At 34.9% G+C, this 21,818-nt stretch overlaps 1 protein-coding gene across 1 annotated transcript in view; it reads left to right on the forward strand.

Moving 5' to 3' along the window:
- LOC126820554 (uncharacterized) overlaps window positions 1-21,818 on the forward strand; it is a 56,411-nt gene that overhangs the window by 13,808 nt on the left and 20,785 nt on the right. The window contains exons 2-4 of the mRNA XM_050548587.2: window positions 10,256-10,688; window positions 13,975-14,130; window positions 15,189-15,326. Coding sequence (XP_050404544.2) covers window positions 10,256-10,688; window positions 13,975-14,130; window positions 15,189-15,326 — 727 coding nt within the window. The remainder of the gene's footprint in view (window positions 1-10,255; window positions 10,689-13,974; window positions 14,131-15,188; window positions 15,327-21,818) is intronic.

Below are 21,818 nucleotides of genomic sequence, written 5' to 3' on the forward strand. Positions count from 1 at the left end.
TCGCCCTTGGTCGACCTGAGCGTGGTCTGTCCTGTACAGATTGTGTATCACGGTATCTGGACCATAGCCTGCTTATGACAGACTGAGAAACATTCATCGTCCGCGCCACAACCGCCTGTGTTGTGCCGATCTGTAGCATGCCAAGGGCACGTAACCTTTCATTTTGGGTAAGCCGACGCATATCAAAATTTGTTTTCTGGTCACTAAAACAATTAAACTGATGTTTCCACCCTGGAATTCAATGCCACAATGACTGTAACATTCAAAGTCAGAGTCGTGCAAATCTTGGGTTGGACCCCCATGATGATCCCAAGCATCACCTGCATTCCATGCGGTAGCTATTGGTGCGTTTGGGCGTCACATGTAACTGGAAATGTTTCTTCTGTTAGGTTCTATAGTGACTTTTTTCGTAGTCATTTGCATATTTTAGTATTATGCCCCCAAAATCAAATATCCCCTACTTTTTTTGAATAGTATATGTACCGGTCTTAAAATATTCCCGAAGATATTTTCTGCTCAGTCCACGCCAAGGTTCAATCACTTTAAAATTTTAGTATTTAGTGTGACTTGTGGTTCTACTAGCTGCCAGCGTTATCTCTACAGAAATAGATGGGCCATCATGTCCTTTAGCGAGAAAGAGATAAATGGGGTTTAACGTCCACTCGACACAAACTAGGTCATTTCGGGACGAACATATGGTTCAATTTTGTTTCAATAATTCGCTTTTGCGTATTGGACAGGCGCCCATATTTCTTGTCACGTACAGACGAGGAATCGAAACCACGACAGTTGACTCAATGACAGACACAAACTAGGTCATTTCGGGATCAACATGGAACATTTTCATTCCAACGATTCGCTTGCGTGTAACGGTCTTTTCAGCAATGGGAGGAAACCAAATGGTCGGAAGAAAACCTCTGTTGGTCAGGCGACCCAACTCCTTGTCACGTACAAGCTTAGGATCGAGACCAAGCCACTTCACCACACAAGCCCCCAACGAAAGTACAAATAACGTTTATTAGCTATCATACTTCTCGCGGAGTTGCACTTGATTCCATGGAAAAGGAATTCCAGAACAGCCAAAGTAGTTTGTTCGTTATGCGAGCTCCCTAAATATGTACTAACTAATGAAATCCCGGTTGGTGCAGAATAGTAGGAAGTTAAAGCTCATTTCATTTATTAAGTGAATTAACTTGTAACGCCCTTGGAGATAATCTATGGTATACAAGAATGTGTGTGGTTGAAACAATGAATGAATAGAATCAACACTACTATATGAATTACGAGAATGTAAAGATCTTTGTGGGGGAGCTTATCTATTCAATGGCCATAATGATTTATGTAATTTGATTATTCCGTTTGGGCGACTAGTTTTCTACACCGGTTTAATGTAGTTATGCTCCGTCTGAATGAAATATAACTAATCAAGCTTTAATTTTCCTCCTACAGAACAGAGAAGTGCCGATCCTAACATTAACAATTAAAGATGCATTATGTAAGATTTAGATAAATACCGTTGTTTCTATAATAGTTCAAAATGAATAATTAAAATTTCGGCCACGTTAACTTATTCTGAGTAGAGATATCGGTCTTTGAAGTTTTCACAATATAGTTCATGTTACCAACTCTGCATTATTCATTTTTAAATTAAATTATTAAATGGTGATCGTGTTTCAATCCATGTAAAATCGCGTCCATCCAATGTTCTAGAGAGTTTATTATGGGCTTGTCATGTGAAAAAATGTTTAATTGGTAATTTATATAATATTTGAGGCCAAAATAAAGACGCACACACAATAGGCAGATTTAGCTCTAACATAATGCATTTTTAAATAAAAAATATACACCCTTGATTTCGTCGGTATGATATAGAGGGCCTTGTTACTTAATTTGACTTTTGCATCGTTTGTAGATGATATAGACACACAGTCTCTAACACATTTACACACGAGAAAGACTTCAAACAGTGTTAAGATTAGCTGTAATGTCTAATACACGTAATTTGACTCTTACAGTGGTGCACTTTCATCCTAATCTTTCGTAAGGAAATAATTAAACAACTTTTATTTAACCCTTGTGGGTTCACGTTATGAGAATCACATAGCAGGTATCAGGGGTCCATATGGACCCCAGTTATAATTCAAAGTTTTTACGTACAGATATATTTGAATTAAAAGGCAGCGGTTTAGTTTTTATTTGCCTTCATATTTGACAACTGAAAAACAACTAAATTATTTTACAAAAACATTTTAGTGACATTTGGAAAAGATTTAATAATTCTCACAAAATTGCTACTTTGTATACTATGTGATAAAGAGGTTAAAATGGCAATTCACGCTTGATACAAAAACCATTGAATATCTTGAATTCATCATTTAATTTTTGGTATTTGTAACATGCAGCTGCTAAAAGAGAGAATACTCTGGCATACGCAATATGGTATTAGGCAGCAAATACATTAGCAAAATCCCTACGTTGAGTTGTTTAAGTTAGGGGTCCGATTGGACCCCTTGTTCCCTTCAAGCGTTGGGCCTGATTTGCATGTAACAGAACTCTGCATGTGGGAAGCAGATGAATACCGAGTTCTTCATTACGTGTAAAAATGTATAGGAGACAAAGTCACTAAATTTCAAAAAGCAGTGCCCAGTAGTTATTACACAACACTATAAAACATGTGCATGGGGTCCACGGAGACCCCACGTGCACCGACAAGGGTTAATAACTCCGTTGCATGAACATTAAACACGCTATCTTTGCACACAGTTTTACATGATCCGGGAAATGGATGTTATTATTGAAATATACCATGATTATATATATTAGCCCACAGCTAATTTCCTCTTGCTCTCTTAAGTATATTACCCCCCACACACACCCACACCCACACACACACCATCTCTCTCTCTCTTGTTTGATCTACATATTTTTCTAGAGTAGTTACAATTACAACGTCTCGCCCAAACTTGGATTAAGTTGAGCCGTGAATAAGACATACAAACCATAGACAAGGTATTATTAACATATTGAGATTAGCTGAGTTATAAATAAAACCGTGTCTTAACAACACAATAAATACATCTTAACCTGTATACAAACCACAGAAACTTGATGTGACTGTAATAAACTGTCTTACAACGATTCTATATATATCAACTTGATATTTGATTAAGACCAACGACTGCAAAGGGATGTAAAAAAAATATAGTATTATTCTAACCACATCTAAGATATGTACATTAATGGCTTGTAATAGGGTTATAAAGTTATATTATATTTCGTTTAGCATGTTTTACAGAAACTGTATACTCCCAAGAGATGCATATAGGCTACATTGCCATTAAGTGATAGACGATAAAGAAATATCCTGTAACTATTAGAATTCTCTACTAAAGAGTGTGCGTTATTTTGCTAGCACGAGTGAAAATTTCAATGTTTCGAAAGCAAATATTATTTCCAGGTTCTGTGTGCACGTAAATATCCACCTGAAATTCTAAGAATCAAGTATGAAGGCTTCTGGACCAAACTGAGACATTGTAGTATTTGATTACTAATCAACGCCGAATCATAAAATATTTATTATGTAAGATTTAATTAAAGAGCTGAAAGTTCTCACTATAGCAGTTAATAGATATTGATAATGAAAAATGAATATATTGAAAATTTTATTCAAATTGCTTTGTTCTGAGCGAAGTTATGGGTGTTTGAAGATGTAGCGTAGTTTGTTTATTATCGTAGCAACCGTAAGTCTTGTTTATCCATTATTAAATTTTAATATTATTAAATGGCGATCGTGTTTCATTCCATTTAAATCTCAGCCATGCGATGGACTAGAGAGTTGATTATAGCCCTGGCATGTGAATTAAATATATCTACAAATAGTTTATGACAATTGAAGCCAGAATTTAGACCTGCAATAGGTAGATTTAGCTCTTATATAATACAGCTTTAAATAACCAATACCGAAATAGAAATTAACCAATATTCAGTGATCAAAATAATAAATATCCAATTATCAGAAGAATAGATTCTCAGTGATCATAATAATAAATACTCAATAATTAAAACAACAAAAATCCCGATATTAAAATAGTAAATATTTAATTTTACAATAATCAATACTCAATTATTAAAATAATCAATACTCAATTATTAAAATAATCAATACTCAATTATTAAAATAATCAATATTAAATTATTAAAATAATCAATACTCAATTATTAAAATAATCAATACACAATAACCAGATTAATCAATACACAATTAGCAGATTAATCAATACCTTAATGTTAAAATAATATCCAATTAAAACAATAATCAATAATCAATTTATAGAATAATCAATATCAATCATCACAATAAGCAATGTCCCTGAAAGAGTACCCTTGTTGAATCTGTGAAGGGAAACAACAGAAAATTTGACTTGACGTGATTTGATTACAAATTTAAACCGTACATGTTCAATTAGTGTGCATTTAAAAATCCAAGATAATTCTACCAGACCATTGCTGAAATATAAGCCTTTTGGAGGATTTTAACGAATTCTCTGCAAAATGCCTTAACCCAAAATAGTGTCTGGAGTTTCGATAATTACATATTTTGAATGTGCTATTATACCAAATTAATGATATTTATTTCCCTGTTGAGAATCAGATTGCTATATATATGAAATATATTCATGACTATTTCACATATGACATGATTAACGTCATTTAACATTCATTCATTCAGAGATATAATTCTAAAAACGTCAACATTTCGGTGTCAGTTCTTTAGAGGTTAAATATTGGATTAGTATGAATAATACATAAAGGGGGAAAGAACTTTCCCAGACGATTTTGGATAAAATTTAATAGACAAAAATTGCACGCCCTAGGTTTAAAAAAAGTGGAAAGAAAGATCGCCATTACTCCGACCGTCTTATTTACGTTTTGGATAAAAGAGTATTACATCGCTATCAAGGGACCCGAAAACAAAGAGCATCTGGGGTTTTTTTTACTTCTAATATACATGGCTTAAAGCTGAACTCCGATTACAAAACTACAGAAATAATTAAATTAAAAAAAGGTAACGCCCTAACCGACCGCCATAATTGTTTTAAATTTGTAGAACAACAATGGCGATCGCTTTGGACAAACAAACACATAGACAAGCCCCACCCACTTCCAGTAAACACCGTATCAAGCAAGGTGTCCACACCCGGTTGCCTGTCAACTACCTCTTGACTGATGGAAGTTTTTTCACTATCAGCTCACAGAAAATATTATTGCTACAACACCATTTGGCGATATCATCCGAAAACATGGAATTAACTTTCATCTTTATGCTGACGACACACAACTATATCTTGCTTTAAACCTATCGAGTGACTCCACCGACATTTGTAAACTTGAGGCTTGTGTAGATGACATTAAAAATTGGATGAATCTTAATTTCCTTAAATTAAATGATGATAAGACAGAGGTCAGCAGAAAATCTCTTTCTCAATCCGTTAAAATGGGTGATTCAACAATCACATCCTCTCAATCAGTTAAAAAATCTTGGAGTTTACTTTGATAAAGATCTTAAAATGAAAAGTCACATCTCTACTATTTGCAAGTCTTTAAATTTTCATCCTTACAATAATATTTGTAAACTTCGATCATTTACAACGTCAGATACCGCTAAAATGTTAACTAACGCTTTTGTTCTCTCCAAACTAGATTACTGCAATTCTATACCAATTACCAGCATCAGATATAAACAGACTCCAGAAAATTCAGAACAAAGCTGCACGTATCGTCTCTATAACTAAACAATCTGAAAAAAATACTCCAGTACTTCAAAACCTTCATTGGCATCTTAATGAACTTTTAACCCCATATAACATGTTCCTACAGTAAAAACTAAAACTGGTGAACGGGCTTTTGTTTACACCTCTGCTAACGTGTGGAATGAATTGCCTATTCATGTAAAAAAAAACTCTACTAATGTTGCTGTTTTTAAAAGAAATATTAAAACAGAACTTTTTAAACGTGCTTTTAAACTATGAACATGTTGACTTTTTAATGTTTTAGAACTATTTATTTTACAGTGTATGTATTTTAATTGAGAAGAGCACCGTGAAGCAGCTGTTAGCTGGAGCACTCAGCTCTACACAAATTGTTTATTATTAATAATTCGCATGCGCGTAGGGGTCTTTAGCAGTGGGAGGAAACCGGAGGACCCGGAAAAAAACCCACAAGGTCACGTACAACCGGGAAATCGAAATCACGCCAGTCGACTCAATGACAGACCTTTCATGTATGATACAGTGCGCACACACTAACCATTACCATCCACCCCCTCATGTCCTAATTCATCACAATGTTTGACGTTCTCCATCATTGCGTTCCAAATCATTTATTTTAATGCCAACATGTTATTATTATTGATTTCCATGGGGTAACATCGGTCATTAATAGGTTTACAGAAGGAAATATAGCAAAATTATTGAAATAATAATCGATATATATATATAAAACGAGAACGTTTATTTGTTCGCGGTGTACTTGTACTTTAGAATTTTAAAATCTCTTCGGATAATCAGGGTTTCTTTTTTGCTTGGAGCTGGGGCGCAAGCGCTACTCATTTTGTTTGTTTTCTTCTTCTTAGGGGCGACGCTACCCGGAAAAGGGCCAAGGCTTCGCTAATTCAAGAATAATCAACATGCAACTTGACCATGCATGTTCCTTGAAGGTTTTTTTTTTTTTGATATGACGTCACTACTTGAAGAAAACGTCTTCCCCGGTTCCTGGTCCATAGTTAATGATGCTATTTATTTTGTATTTAATGCAGAGTTTAATGCTCCTACTAAGCTAACGAACTCGCGGAGAATGGAGAAATAAAAGTGTTTGGGTTTCTTTTACCTGGACGTATTTTCATTTGTGTATGTATTTATTTACCGTAAACATAGAAGAACCACCTCCTTTAACTCTCCAAAAATGGTATATTCATAATAAATGTCCAATACCTTTATAGTATATAGGGCGTTGGCAGATTATAATACAAGTTGTATACATACCTTTATAGTATATAGGGCGTTGGCAGATTATAATACAAGTTGTATACATACCTTTATACTGTAGTATATAGGGCGTTGGCAGATTATAATACATGTTTTATACATTCATTTAATTGTCAATATTTAATAACTGTTCAAACGACATCATGTAAAATGGGCGTTGTCAGTTTAAATGTTTAATAATGTTTATGTCTCAATTACATTGACAACGTAAACAAATCAACAGTTTGTCAATCTGGTTGAAATAAAACCAGTACTGTATTGTGCTTCCATTCAAGTTTTTCTTATATCTTTTCTTTTATTCATTGGCCCCGTATACACGTCGTACACGTAAAAGAACTCTTGTCAGAATTCGATATAAGTATCGGTCGTTCGATTTCCGACCAAACGACGATGAGTGAACCAAATTGAGCGCTAAACTTACACCAAATCTGCTTACTGTCGAGAGCAGTGAACATGTTGATGCAATTACATCACTCCTTTTTGCGTGTGTTACAGGGGAGATTATTTCTAAATATATATTTAAAATTTATAGAAACCTTGTTCAAAATCGTTGGCCTCCCACTTTACATAATGATTTAATGATTCAAACTTCGTTTCGTGTTATTTTCATTTGTTTAGTTTTCAAATTTATCTTTTGTTGGCAGTAACCTTCATAGGGAGATGTCTGCAATACAGATTACTTGCATCGTTTAACCAATCCAATTATCAGAACTTTGAAAACTTCACCAAGAATTCTACCTACAATTGCAGGATTTTGGAACTTTAAATAAAACAGAGCTATCCCTGGATGGATAGGCAATGAAATTGGACTTTTTCATTTAGTATTTTCGTTACCATGTGTTCGAGATATAGTGATCGCATCGAATGCTGATTTTATTATTCAAATATTTGATTCAGTTTAACTAAACAATGTTCGCATTCATTTTGGTGCTTTTCAGATTTCTAGCAAATTTGAATTATATAAATATTATTTTCCGTATATCTGTCAATTTATTTTTGAATATTAGTTGATATAGTACACAAATTATTGTGACAACAATCCTGATCAAATTCCATTCGTTTTAACTGACATCAAATAACAAATAATATATCCCCCAAAACAGTACATATAGCCTTGAAGAACTAATTGAATGCGAATATTCGAATATTTTTGTGAGACAATGGTTAAAGTTGCCGCCAAAATAATAATTAATCATATCAATTGTTAAAAAAGAAACTATTGCTTTGGGAATTGCATTAAGTTAAGCTCAGTGGGGTGCCAATCCTCTCAAATAATACGCCTGGTTTATTCACAATAACGTTACTTTGGGAGTAATTAATTAAATAAATTAAGTTTTTTTGAACGCTGTATTTGTGAATAGATAGGGGTTCGTACAGTAATACGTAATATTTACCCTTCTTTGATTGGCATTTAGTGATTGAATGTAAACACAAGGTACAATTATATGGATACACAATTACTGAGTTTAATACTAAGCGACGTTTCGACGAGAATACTCTCGTCTTTATCAAGTAAATGATACAGGTATGTGAATAATAGGCAATATATACAGAATATGCAACAAAATGCGGCTCACAAACGTTTGGTGTCTAATCCACGTGCGTTTATAAAAATGGAGCATTTATATCTAAATAAATATAATCATATGTGTGTGTGTGGGGGGGGGGGGCGTATCAGATTAACCAGCATGCCCGATCAACAAGAAATTATACCATGGATGTAATTGAAAAGACGTAACTTTTAACTTCCGACAGCGAAAGGTGGGGGTTAAAGAAGATGATACTGGGTAAAATGAGAGAGAGAGAGAGAGAGAGAGAGAGAGAGAGGTCATTTCGGGACTAACATATGGTTTAATTTTATTTCATTAATTCGCTTGCGCGTAGGGGCCTTTAGCAGTGGGAGGAAACCGGAGGACTCTGAGAAAACCCACGAGTTGGGCAGGCGCCCCTACTCCTTGTCACTTACAACCGGGGATTCCAAACAACGCCAGTTGACTCAACAGGCCTTATGATACAGCGCGCACGTGCTAACCATTCGGCCATCCAAGAAAGGGACATAGGAGAGATTTTTCATTTCTGTCGAGTTATTTGCCCCTGACTATATTTGAGTATCTCCCTTAAAGCGGCGCTTCCGACAACTCTTCACTGAATTATAGCTGTCAATGGTGCACGATAACTAATACACTTGATTTAGTTTTTTTTTATCCCATCCAAACGACTAGACATTTTTGTGTGAAATGGTAGACCTACATAATTTACAATGTAGTACTTGGTAGGTCCAGCAAATCAAAAGTTTAAACTGATAATAAACAGTTTGAGCTGTTTAAAAACACTCTAATGGTAGACCTACATAATTTACAATATAGTACTTGGTAGGTCCAGCAAATCAAAAGTTTAAACTGATAATAAACAGTTTGAGCTGTTTAAAAACACTCTAATAGATTCAATGACAATAGAAAAATTGGATCAACGCGAATAGATATTTTAATTTTAATGGAAAACGCCCTTCGAAGAAAGCAAATTATTTGAACTATATGTGAGTTTTATTATAACGTAAACGCAATAAACACCATTAAACGCCTAAACACACACTTCAGGCTATTGTACTCTATTTCATTGAAAGGACTAGAAAATGCTTGATACTATCTTATGAACACTTAGGCTATTAGTTAAGATTATACACTGGCGTTCGATTTTGTTTTCAATTACTTTATTATCACTTCAAAACACAGGCCATAATTGCAGTTTATTTAAATTAAAGCGACAAGCTCAGAAAAAGATATATAAATGGTATGAAATGGGGCTTAACGTCCTATACTGTTCTGCTCCGAACTGGGCTAATAAAGACGGGCATACGCCATACAGTGTGCTATTAGGGAAATTTTGCCCGGACAGCGGCACTACGGCCTACTCATATCGAATTCCAACTGTCATGGGATTTTTAACGTGCACGTCAAATTGTACACGATTTTTCGTCTCACCGAACGACTAGACAGCTGTCCTTCTTTGGCCCCCGTCCTACATTACTGACAAGGGGAACCACGCCATGAGTGATATAAACAAAATTTGAACGAATGAATGAAGTGGCAAGTAAACATAGGTGTTGTTTTACAATTTGATACGATCTAAATGCACCCATCCTCACTTTCATATTTGTTTAAGTGTAAGAACAAATGATAAATAAATAAATAAAAATATTTACTTTCTACTAGGCTGACGCATCAGAAACAGAATCCAAAACAATCAATGGGGAACAATCCACGGAGCAGACCATGGAAAATTCCGAACAGCAAGCAGCAGAAGCATCTACGGAAAATGGCGAACAATCCACGGAACAAACTGAAGAGGCACCTGTTCAACAAACCGATGAAAATCCAGATGCTGTTCCAACGGAAGAAAGTACCGAACAGACGGAAGGTGAAAATAACGAGACAGAAGTAACCGATGAACAGGCAGAGGTGACGGAAACAACGGAAGTAACCGAAGAGCAAAACAAAACAACCGAAGAACAGACGGAAGTTACTCAAGAGGTGACTGAGGTTACTGAAGAGACGATGGAAGCAACTGAAGACCAAGCAGCGGCTACTGAACCACAAACGGAAACTACAGAAGAGCAAACAACAGAAGCCGAACCAGAAGTTAATGGTAGGTAAATATTTACTAGTGGCTTGTAAGATTTGCCAGTTTCCGACTTTTATTTTATTCATATGAGCTTCACTGCTTTTGAAACTTCAACATCGGAGCTAAAACTAAGGATTAAGGAGTGAAATATAAGGATCTGTATAGTCCAAATACGACTAGAAACAAATTGTGCAAAGTCTGATTTAAATTGAGTATTTGCTTCAAACCAACATCTTAATAATTATGCCAATGGGTATTGATTGTTTCTATCTGCGGAATTTTAAAACTATATAACCTTATATAGCATAGCCGAATACATGTATACAAGCACTCAGATGGAACCTCTCTGGAATCTAATGAAAGTCTGACTTAAAAGTTTACTATGATTTCTTTTATAAGACTTATGCATATCATGCACAATCAAGTGTGATCATGGCCCTGAATCTGTGCAATTAACGACATGAGTGGTTAAATTAAGCCAAATGATGCAATGGTAAAATTTCCATGCACGTGATATTTCGTTTGTATTTTATAGACACATGTTTTGGCTAAATAACTCTTTTTATTTGTCAACTGTCAATTACAGACTAAGTTGATTCAGTACACACTATATATAATATATATGTGAATATGTGTGAAACTATTAATTTGCCAAATATATTAATTAATGAAGTATACTGCCACCATTAATTTCAAGAGCAAAAATTCTAGCAATATTATTACACAATACGACGCACATTATCTACATGTATTTTTAATATGTTAAACCAATGATTCAAAGTCGATAAGCCTGGCGCCCTTGGGTGGCGAAACTGCATTTAATCACTGTTATCACATTAAACATGTGTTAGAATTAAACAGGGGGCACGGTTTTAACAAAAATTGCTTCAAATTGCCTCTTTTTCTAAAATTTAATTTCTGTGACATTTAGAAAATCACAGTTACTTAGGTAGAATCGGAGCTTTGTTATCTGATAAACGTTACAAAACAGTAATATTTTAGCTTAAGGGGAATTAACCTTTACAATATAAGATAAGAGATTCAGATATCGATGGCTGAGTATGCATATGTTACATGTCCATTTTTCTTGTTTCGAGAAAATCGCATTTTAAACTTTTGAATTCCTATTTCAAATCAGGGAATTATCTGAACATGATGTACTATATATATTTTATATATTGGCTGGTACTACACAAATCTAGATGATCATTTGAATGAAATTGGTTCCTGACTTCTGGCAAATCGGTTCCATATGGACATATCGTTTATGCAATTGAACTTTTAAAACAGGTCCACATTTTGATGGACATAATGCCATGTTAGTTATATAATATGCGCAGGAATGAGTTCAATTTTAAGAAATATTGAGCTATTGTGTACTCTGTCATGTGATGACCCATTTTAAAGATAGGTTGCCGGGCAACGAAACATAATTTTTGCCGTTTGAGGGTTCACAAGGTTCTACAAATTGAAACAAGGGTCTCAACTCTGGAAGTAATCTACAGAAATTGTTAAAATTTGACAGGTTTTTTCGTTTCACAAATTTAAATGATGCATATAAATTTCATACATATCGGATGTAACTTTCATCAATCGAGCATTAACAGGGTTGAACAAAGTGAAACTAGGGCAATAACTCTCGAAGTAATAAACAGAAATTGCTGAAATTCAATAGGATTCTTCTCTTTACTAATTTAAATGACGCATGTAAATTTCATACAGATCGGCAGATAACTTTTGATGTTAGAGCAGGGGAACCCAAACTGTTCACATCTGCCGAAGCAAACCCGAACTGGAATATTGTTATTATACTCTAACTGATTAGTCAAAAGCAAAAATCGGATCAGATTTGGAATTTGGAATTGGGAATTTCGCATTTGGAATTGGGAATTTCGCATTTGGAATTGGGAATTTCGCATTTGGAATTTGGAATCTAGTAATTTGGAACGGGTATTTATCCGGCCCAGATAGGTAAACTAGAAGTAATTAGTTGTGTAAAATTACAATTTATATAAATTCTAAATTGTTTAATTGAGGGGGCTGTCAATTTGCTATTTTATCGGTAAGACATGAATTTGGAATTTCGCATTTGGAATTTGGGATCTGGAATTTGGAATCTGGAACCTGGAACTTGGAACGGGTATTTATCCGGCCGGGATAGGTAAACTAGAAGTAATTAGTTGTGTAAAATTACAATTTATATAAATTCTAATTTGTTCAATTGAGGGGGGCTGCCAATTTGCTATTTTATCGGTAAGACATGAATTTGGAATTTCGCATTTGGAATTTGGAATTTGGAATGAGCCTTCTGGGCTTTCGTAGATATGTCCACTGTTCCTGTTTAGTGTTATGAGCTTTCAGTAGACAAAAGTTACATGTCCACAAATATCACTTTTGCATAATAAAGTTTTGCTGAATGGGGACATGTGCTGTATGTTTTCATGGCAATGACTTGATACACAGTAGAAGGACGCATGTTTATGCAATTCAAAAAGGTCAAAATGATGGACATGTAACATTTGCATACTCAGCCATCGATATATATAAAGCAATCAATGATAATTCACTGTTAAATCGGTTTATAGAAGACCTACAGCTATTTGGCGGAAAGCTGGAACGACAAACACAGTTTCGTAATATAAAGAGAGATTATATTGTGGATTATAATGTGCGAGTGGGCAATTTATAGTCCGATGTACACGCGATTAACAGTGGCATATATAAAAATAATAAATCACATCATACTGTGATGACCTGTATTGTTATTACGACCGCTCTAAAAATTTAAATTAGAAATTTGGGTTTTCTCCGGGTCCTCCGGTTTCCTCCCACTGCTCAAGACCCCTACGCGCAAGCGAATTATTGAAATAAATAAATTAAACCATATGTTAGTCCCAAAGTGACCTAGTTTGTATCGAGTGGACGTTAAACCCAATTTCTCTCTCTCTTTCGTATTTACAACGTAAAGCAATATTTTAATCGCATGCACTTGTAAGGTTGTAAGGAATCTAAATAAAACTTCGTACAATGTGTAGTATATATTCAAGCTACTGTTTAAATCCCTTGCTAGTGTGATTTTGATGTCGCCTATCGTTATGTCTTCTATGCAATCGTAGAAAAAATATTTTGTAAGCCATGCTTACTCCACACATGGTATAATAAATAATAAGCATACAATGCCTTTACACAAGTCAATACTTCCAGATATTTGAAGAGGTTAGACCTGATTTTCAGAAGCTGATGACTACTTGATAGATATTAAATAATATTTTAAATAAATTTGCTGCTACTTGTATTTCATGTTCTGTAGGCGAAACAGAGGAAGTTAAACAAGAAGAAGAGGAGTCCACAGAGCCACCTGCAGAGGAAGAGGTTGAACCAGAAGTCGAAGCGGAACAAGAAGAAGTTGTAGCTAATGGCGACGACGCTCCAGCGGATTTGAATCTTTCTGAAGAACAAGTAGAAAGTACGTCATTACCCATCCTTTCTTAGTGTCCATCGGTCATTAAAGTCATCAACTCAAGTTATATTAGGGGTTTCCTTGTTAGTTGACACCATTACAAAGTCCCAACAGCATAATGATCGGAGAATTAATTACTTGGATGACAAATAAAAAACAACAGAGCAGTTAATAATTGGGAAGACCCGAATAAATTGATTTTATTGCCACGGAAGGTGTCAATCTAGTAAGTGCGATAATTCCGGGCGATAAGGCATTCGCCCACTCAATACGATTATCATGACCAATCAACATTTCTGAAATGCATTTGATTAGGTCCACTTACATCTCGTATCGCTGTCCGAACTCAATAACCTGTCACTTGATTATGTAATGTCCTGGTCTCATAATCCATTACCACCATATAGTGCCACTATGCTGGAAACCTGGTTGTTTAATGGCGTTTAATGTTTAGAATCTTGTATCGATTTTAATATATACTTCATCATCCTAGAGACAAGGTAAAATAGTCCTACATTTCGTTTCGAAATGCCCCGATTGACGACATTTTGTGTGCATCCCTTGATTAATATTATCCAATGTTATGTGGCACCATCTGGCTTTCAAAATTTAATTATAAATTTTGGTTTGTACGGTAGCAAGAGGTTTCGGAAAATCTCCGATTGAATTAAACCATGGAAGTTTTCAAGGTTGTGATTGGTAAAAAATATCTCAAGATCCGCCATCAAACATTTTCTTCTCAAACTAAATGATTTATTTTGCAGTATAGTGTCACGTATGATAGAGTAGCGATTTTTTTTATAGTACCCTGCAGCGACAGGATATATATATATGCTCAATGCATTTTTCTTTTTAATAAGTTTTTTTCTTTAAATTATCTTGTAAATGTAAAAGATATTGAATTTCTTTGTACAGATTATTCTAACGTATTTTAGTATACATACGTCATCGGGGGGGGGGGCAGTAGGGCTATTGCATTGTTTTATTGTAGAAATGACACATTAACAAAATATTGCTACTTCTTCGTCGCCTTCTTGTAAACGGTGTTATCTTCGTATTTATAGAATTAAGAAAGACATTTGAAATATATGCAAACAACGACGAAGTAGATTACCGTGGATTCAAAAAATTAATCCGATGTTTTGGTCTGAATCCTGTAGATGATGAACTACGACAGATGTATGAAAGTGCTGATAAAAATAGTAAGTAATAAATAATATTGATATACAAGTAGTTTACAATACAAAAGCACATATTTGTCGGTTGTGTGAACTCATCCAATCAGAACAAGAATGAGTAAGTCTACTCTACTTGTACCAGGAAGAGTATACAGGCACCAGTATTTCAAATCGCTTACAGTGATTTCCTCATATATTTTCCTATAATTCACCACATTACACACGCTTGTGTAAATATATACAGACACTTTGATTCAAGGCGCGGTGGCTTAATGCGTTGTTCGTCGACTGACTATCCAGTGGACACGGGGTTCGATCTCGGTGTTGGCCGATAAAGTTCACAGGGATTTTTCAACGTGGTTTCTCTTATCACCGTGGCGCTTGTCATTTGCCAGGTGTATAGTCATTCAGATGCCGTTGGCGTAGACGTAAAATGACCCTTGGCAGTTGGAATTCAAAATAGAGAAGGCAGTAGCGTCCGGGCTAAATTTCCCCTATAGCACAGTCAATTATTGGTATAATCCGGTATAGAATATACTCGACGGTGTTGGCATTTTCCCCTTTTATTCCATCCCAATAAATACTGTGTGATTAAACATATGACAATACTATTGAACCACGTGTATTTTATAAAACACAGTTTGTCATTTCACTACCGTATAAAGAAATGAAAATGTTTCATAGGGCAATCCGATTTGTTAGCAAGCAAAGTGTCAGTTTAACAATTCGACTTTTAAAGTAATCGATGCTTCTAAAATTGTCAGGAAGAAACGTCGAAAGAAAATCCCCGAAGTGGCAGTAATGATTGACTACTTGAGATTTCAATGGCTTGAAATATGGGGAAATTTTAAGTTAAGTGGATTATAAGTGTTGAAGGCTTAGACAATGATGTGGTCAGAATGTAGAGTGCTATACTGTTTATGAACCTCCATTATTGATTGTTTATAAAAAAATATATATTGCATTGAATTAAAATGGAGTTTAACGTCCCACGTTTCTGTACCTGCTGAACTAATGACGGGCATACGTCATACAGTGTGTCATGGTGGAAATTTTGCTTAGATAGTGGTGCTGCGGCCTACTGTTATATCGAATTCCAACTGTGAACGGGACATCGGTTTCTCGTATAAACAGAAGGACTAGATGCTGTCCCCCGAAAGACCCCCGTCTTGAACCACTGACACGGTGAAACCATACTTATAAACCTGTAACGGTAAATCTCTTTGACCTTTGGTGTATAATCTATGCCTGGAATAACTTGAGGTCTGAAAGTCGGGGGCGGCTTTGGAACAGGGGAATTTCGGGTTATTCTTCTGAAAGTTTTTCTTTAAACCTGTAACAGGTTATTCTTTCAGGGTACGGGGGTTTTTTTTCATAAGAAAACATGATCTAAGGTTTTTCTTATTGCAATGCTGGGATATTCTCATTTTGGCTACATGTAAAAATAGACGGTTTATAAGCAAGATAAAGTACTCGACTTCGGTTACGCTGGGGAAGAAAGACTTCAGAAAAATCCCTCGACAGAAAAACCTCGGCCTACGGGCCTCGACTTTTTTTCTCGGGTTATTTTCTTCAGTCTTTCTTTCCCCAGCATAACCCCAATCTCGTGCTTTATCCCACACAACTTTCTCAACCAACACCTCGAACGAACTGCGAACTTACTGGTTAGTAGGCCACCAAAACGAGTCAGTATGAGGAGAACCTTTCTCCAAACTTGTCATTAGGAGATCAATTTTTGATCAACCCGTGTCAACCCGTCATGAAATATAGCTCAACTGGGCGAAGCTACAAAATCACACACACGCACACACACACACCCTCTCGCTCTTTCTGTCTTAGGTAGAATTGCCAGGGCATTGTATTACCTGGATACTCTCTCTCTCTCTCTCTCTCAAGATATATTGATAGGACACTTATTATTAGTTTATATACGCCCTGACAAATTTATTTCTAGTTTGGTTATAGAATCTGGCCCAATATAGGGTGATTGGCCCAGTTCATCCCTTTTCTAATTATTAACGAAATAAAATAATCAGACTTATGGAGCAAAAATAAATTGTGCATTCTTGTAAAAAAGACCGTTCATCTACTTAACCTTTATTTTAGGACAGACCGAAGTATAAATGTCGAGAGAAATTATCTTTTAAATACAAGACAGCAGCTGTTTACCACTTCCTCTTACATACATCCATCTCTCATATTAATGATAGCTAATATTACAATAAAAATACTCCAAGCAACTACATTCATCAAAAATATAAGCTAAAATTTATTAAAGAAAAAACGGACTCGAATGTACGAGCTTGTAGTTCTCTATTTATCTCAAAGACGCCAAACTGGCTGTTTAACAGTTTTATAAACTCAAAAAGAAAGAAACCTAAACAATCTGAATAAAATGCAGAATTATATTTCGCTTCGTTTTTTTATACTTTCGGTGGCCTCTACTACATAAAGATCTGACCAGTTGTAGTGCAAGGTTGCGTCAGGGGTCATACGAGCGGCTTTTGACCCTATGACGTTAGACATTTGATTAACCAATCAACATTGATGTTTCTAGTGGATTACTCACAGTTCCGTGCACCTCACAGTATTAGCTAATCCCTCACTTCATCCAGAAGGCGGGTTATATAACTCTTTCAGATCCTAGTGTAGTAAAGATAAGTAAAACGAAATTTTGAATTATAAAAAACGAACCGAAATATGATCTGTGTGTTAATCAGAGTGAAGCCTAAATAGATTTGAATACATTATTTCTGCACAGAGTCTAAAATGGGGCTTCGTGTTTTTTCAGTTTCTCCATCACCTTATATGTTATTTAGGTTTCCACTTTTTCGATGAAATCTGGGTCGGATTTAAAACAAATACGTGAAATATGAACTCTATTGTGTCTCTACTCACCAAATGAAAATAGAAATAATAAAAGAAAATAAAAATAAAACCAATCTCAAAGTCTAAGTTTACTCCAATTTCCGTGCTCTTTCTGAATACTGCAATGTGTCAATCTTTGATAAAATACAAAAAAGTGTTTCGATTTTTTTACAGAACTAAGCATAAATACAAAACCATAAACAGAAAGAAATTCTTATATAAAATAATCAACACGTGTACCATCTTCGGTATCCCTCAGTGGTACCTTTCCATTCTACTCCACTATACACTGGGTGTATTCACGGGGTTTTCACGAATTCAAATTATCCGCCCTTGATACTTCTACTATTTTTATCGACTTACTTTTGAATCAGTGTGGTAAACGTGAATAATGACACTAAGGACTGGTATGTAAATTGTTTTTTGATTACTTCGTAGAATCTACCTACTATCACCGGCATATAGGCTATAATGGGGTAAAACGGAAAGATGTCACTGGGGATACCGAGGATGCACCATATAAACTGGTAATAAAGTGTGGCTGGAAGAACCAAGAATCTTGTTATGACCGTCCTTGACGCGATGCTCATAAATATATCTTCTCTTATTTTTTCTTTGATAAAATAATATAAAACTTCCTTGTCAACTTTATTACATTATGACAGCGAAGCCATGGAGTCTGACATAAAATAAATCCAAGAAACAACAACATCTTTATGGAAGACCAAACAGCTCTTTATTCGATATTCTTAATCCTTAGTTCTTAATTCATAGTCATCAATTCTTATTAACATTCGTATCTTAAAATCAATATTTGCCATACAGGATTTGTAAAATGTGGTTTGGTGTAGTTTAATTTTGGTTATATAAAGATAAAATTTATGTTAGAAAATCAAAAAAATTAGCCTACATTTACATTTCATCAGAGACAATCACGAAAAACAAATCTCGAACAACAAATTCCCAAATACAAATCTCCAAATACAAATCTTGCAAAACATTTGTCCAAAAACATTTCTCCAAATTCATTGAACCGGAACATTATGACGACGAAATCAAACTGGCATGCAATAAGTCACTATACAACAATGGGGAATCGAGCAAGCATACAATAAGAAAAACTCGTTCGATGACTGTGATTTTGGCGAAACCACGTGTGTGTTATGGCTAACCCATAGTTTCTACATATATTGGTTAAGCCGACCTAGCATTAAATAAATTAAATTGAAAGTAGCCTATTTTTAGTAATTAGGTTATTTTTTGATAGCGACGCATTAGACAAACAAAAGAGGATTTTATCTCTTCTAAATCATGTAATCATGAATGTGCCAGTAAATAACCAATACTCATATATGCAAAGGCGATAGAATAATGATTTCCGGTGATGAATAACTGGGATTTCGTATTAAGACCAGTATTTTGAATTTAAATACCCCCCCCCCCTCTCTAGAGATAGAGATATACAATTTAAATTTTAAAATACGAGTTATCGTGTAATGCTTGACCGGCAAGTATTTTATATTCCTCTTTCAATATATTACTTATTCCCTGGCACATTCATGATAACATGATTTAGAAGAGATAAAACACCCTTTCGTTTGAGAAAAAAATGTCGCTATGAGACAATAACCTAATTTCTGAAAATAGACTGCTTTCAATTTATTTTCTTTTTTGAACGCCCGGCCCAATAGCCATACTACGCACATGGTTTCACTACAGTCGCGGTCGTACAGCGAATTTAAATTTCCCTCATAGCACACTGTATGGCGTATGCCCGTCTTCATTAGCCCAGGTTAGGAGCAGAACAGTAGGACGTTAAACTCCATTTCATTTCATTTCATTTCATTTTGTACAGCGAATTTGCTTATTGTATATATGTTTGCTCGATTTCCCATTATTGTATGGTGACTTATTGTATGCCATGTTGATTTCCGCTCATGTCGACATAATTTGTATTTGGAAATTTGATTTGTATTTGGAAATTTGTATTTGGAAATTTGTTGTTCGAGATTTGTTTTTTGTTGTATGTATCTGATGAAATGTAAATGTAGGCTAATTTTTTGATTTTCCAAAATAAATTTAATCTTTATATAACTAAAATTAAATTAAACAAAATTTTTTTATGACAAATATTGATTTTAAGATACAAATGTTAATTTTAGAGTACAAATGTCGGAATAAGACAACAAATTAATGAAAAAAATAAGAATTAAGGATTATGAATTAAGAACTAAGAAATAAGAACTAAGATTAAAGAGCTGTTTGGTCTTCCATACATCTTGTCATCTTTAACTGGTAAACACTTTAACGAGTAAATATGAGTTAATTAACGAAGTTCCTAATACGTGGTCATTTTCGTAGCCAACCTATTTCAGAGAGTAAAAAAAAATTATTCTTGATCATTATTTTTTTTCTGGACTCTAAATCCAGTATTTAGGTGGCATTTTGAGGGGAAAACGTTCAAAACAAATCGAATTTGTTGCTTTCGACTTGGACCATTGATTCCGAGTGGGAGACTAACGACCAAGTTATTTCGACCGTGGACTTGGGATCTAGCAGACGTAACTAAAGCGACAGTGGCAATGTGGCCTATGGATGATATTTTGCATGAATCAGGCCCTTTCATGGGTCAGTTAAAACTCCTTAACACACACACACCCTCTCGCTCTTTCTGTCTTAGGTAGAATTGCCAGGGCATTGTATTACCTGGATACTCTCTCTCTCTCTCTCTCTCAAGATACATTGACAGGACACTTATTATTAGTTTATATACGCCCTGACAAATTTATTTCTAGTTTGGTTATAGAATCTGGCCCAATATAGGGTGATTGGCCCAGTTCATCCCTTTTCTAATTATTAACGAAATAAAATAATCAGACTTATGGATCAAAAATAAATTGTGCATTCTTGTAAAAAAGACCGTTCATCTACTTAACCTTTATTTTAGGACAGACCGAAGTATAAATGTCGAGAGAAATTATCTTTTAAATACAAGACAGCAGCTGTTTACCACTTCCTCTTACATACATCCATCTCTCATATTAATGATAGCTAATATTACAATAAAAATACTCCAAGCAACTACATTCATCAAAAATATAAGCTAAAATTTATTAAAGAAAAAACGGACTCGAATGTACGAGCTTGTAGTTCTCTATTTATCTCAAAGACGCCAAACTGGCTGTTTAACAGTTTTATAAACTCAAAAAGAAAGAAACCTAAACAATCTGAATAAAATGCAGATTTATATTTCGCTTCGTTTTTTTATACTTTCGGTGGCCTCTACTACATAAAGATCTGACCAGTTGTAGTGCAAGGTTGCGTCAGGGGTCATACGAGCGGCTTTTGACCCTATGACGTTAGACATTTGATTAACCAATCAACGTTGATGTTTCTAGTGGATTACTCACAGTTCCGTGCACCTCACATCATTAGCTAATCCCTCACTTCATCCAGAAGGCGGGTTATATAACTCTTTCAGATCCTAGTGTAGTAAAGATAAGTAAAACGAAATTTTGAATTATAAAAAACGAACCGAAATATGATCTGTGTGTTAATCAGAGTGAAGCCTAAATAGATTTGAATACATTATTTCTGCACAGAGTCTAAAATGGGGCTTCGTGTTTTTTCAGTTTCTCCATCACCTTA

The sequence above is a fragment of the Patella vulgata genome, chromosome 1 (genome assembly GCF_932274485.2).
Source record: "Patella vulgata chromosome 1, xgPatVulg1.2, whole genome shotgun sequence".
Taxonomy (NCBI): domain Eukaryota; kingdom Metazoa; phylum Mollusca; class Gastropoda; family Patellidae; genus Patella; species Patella vulgata.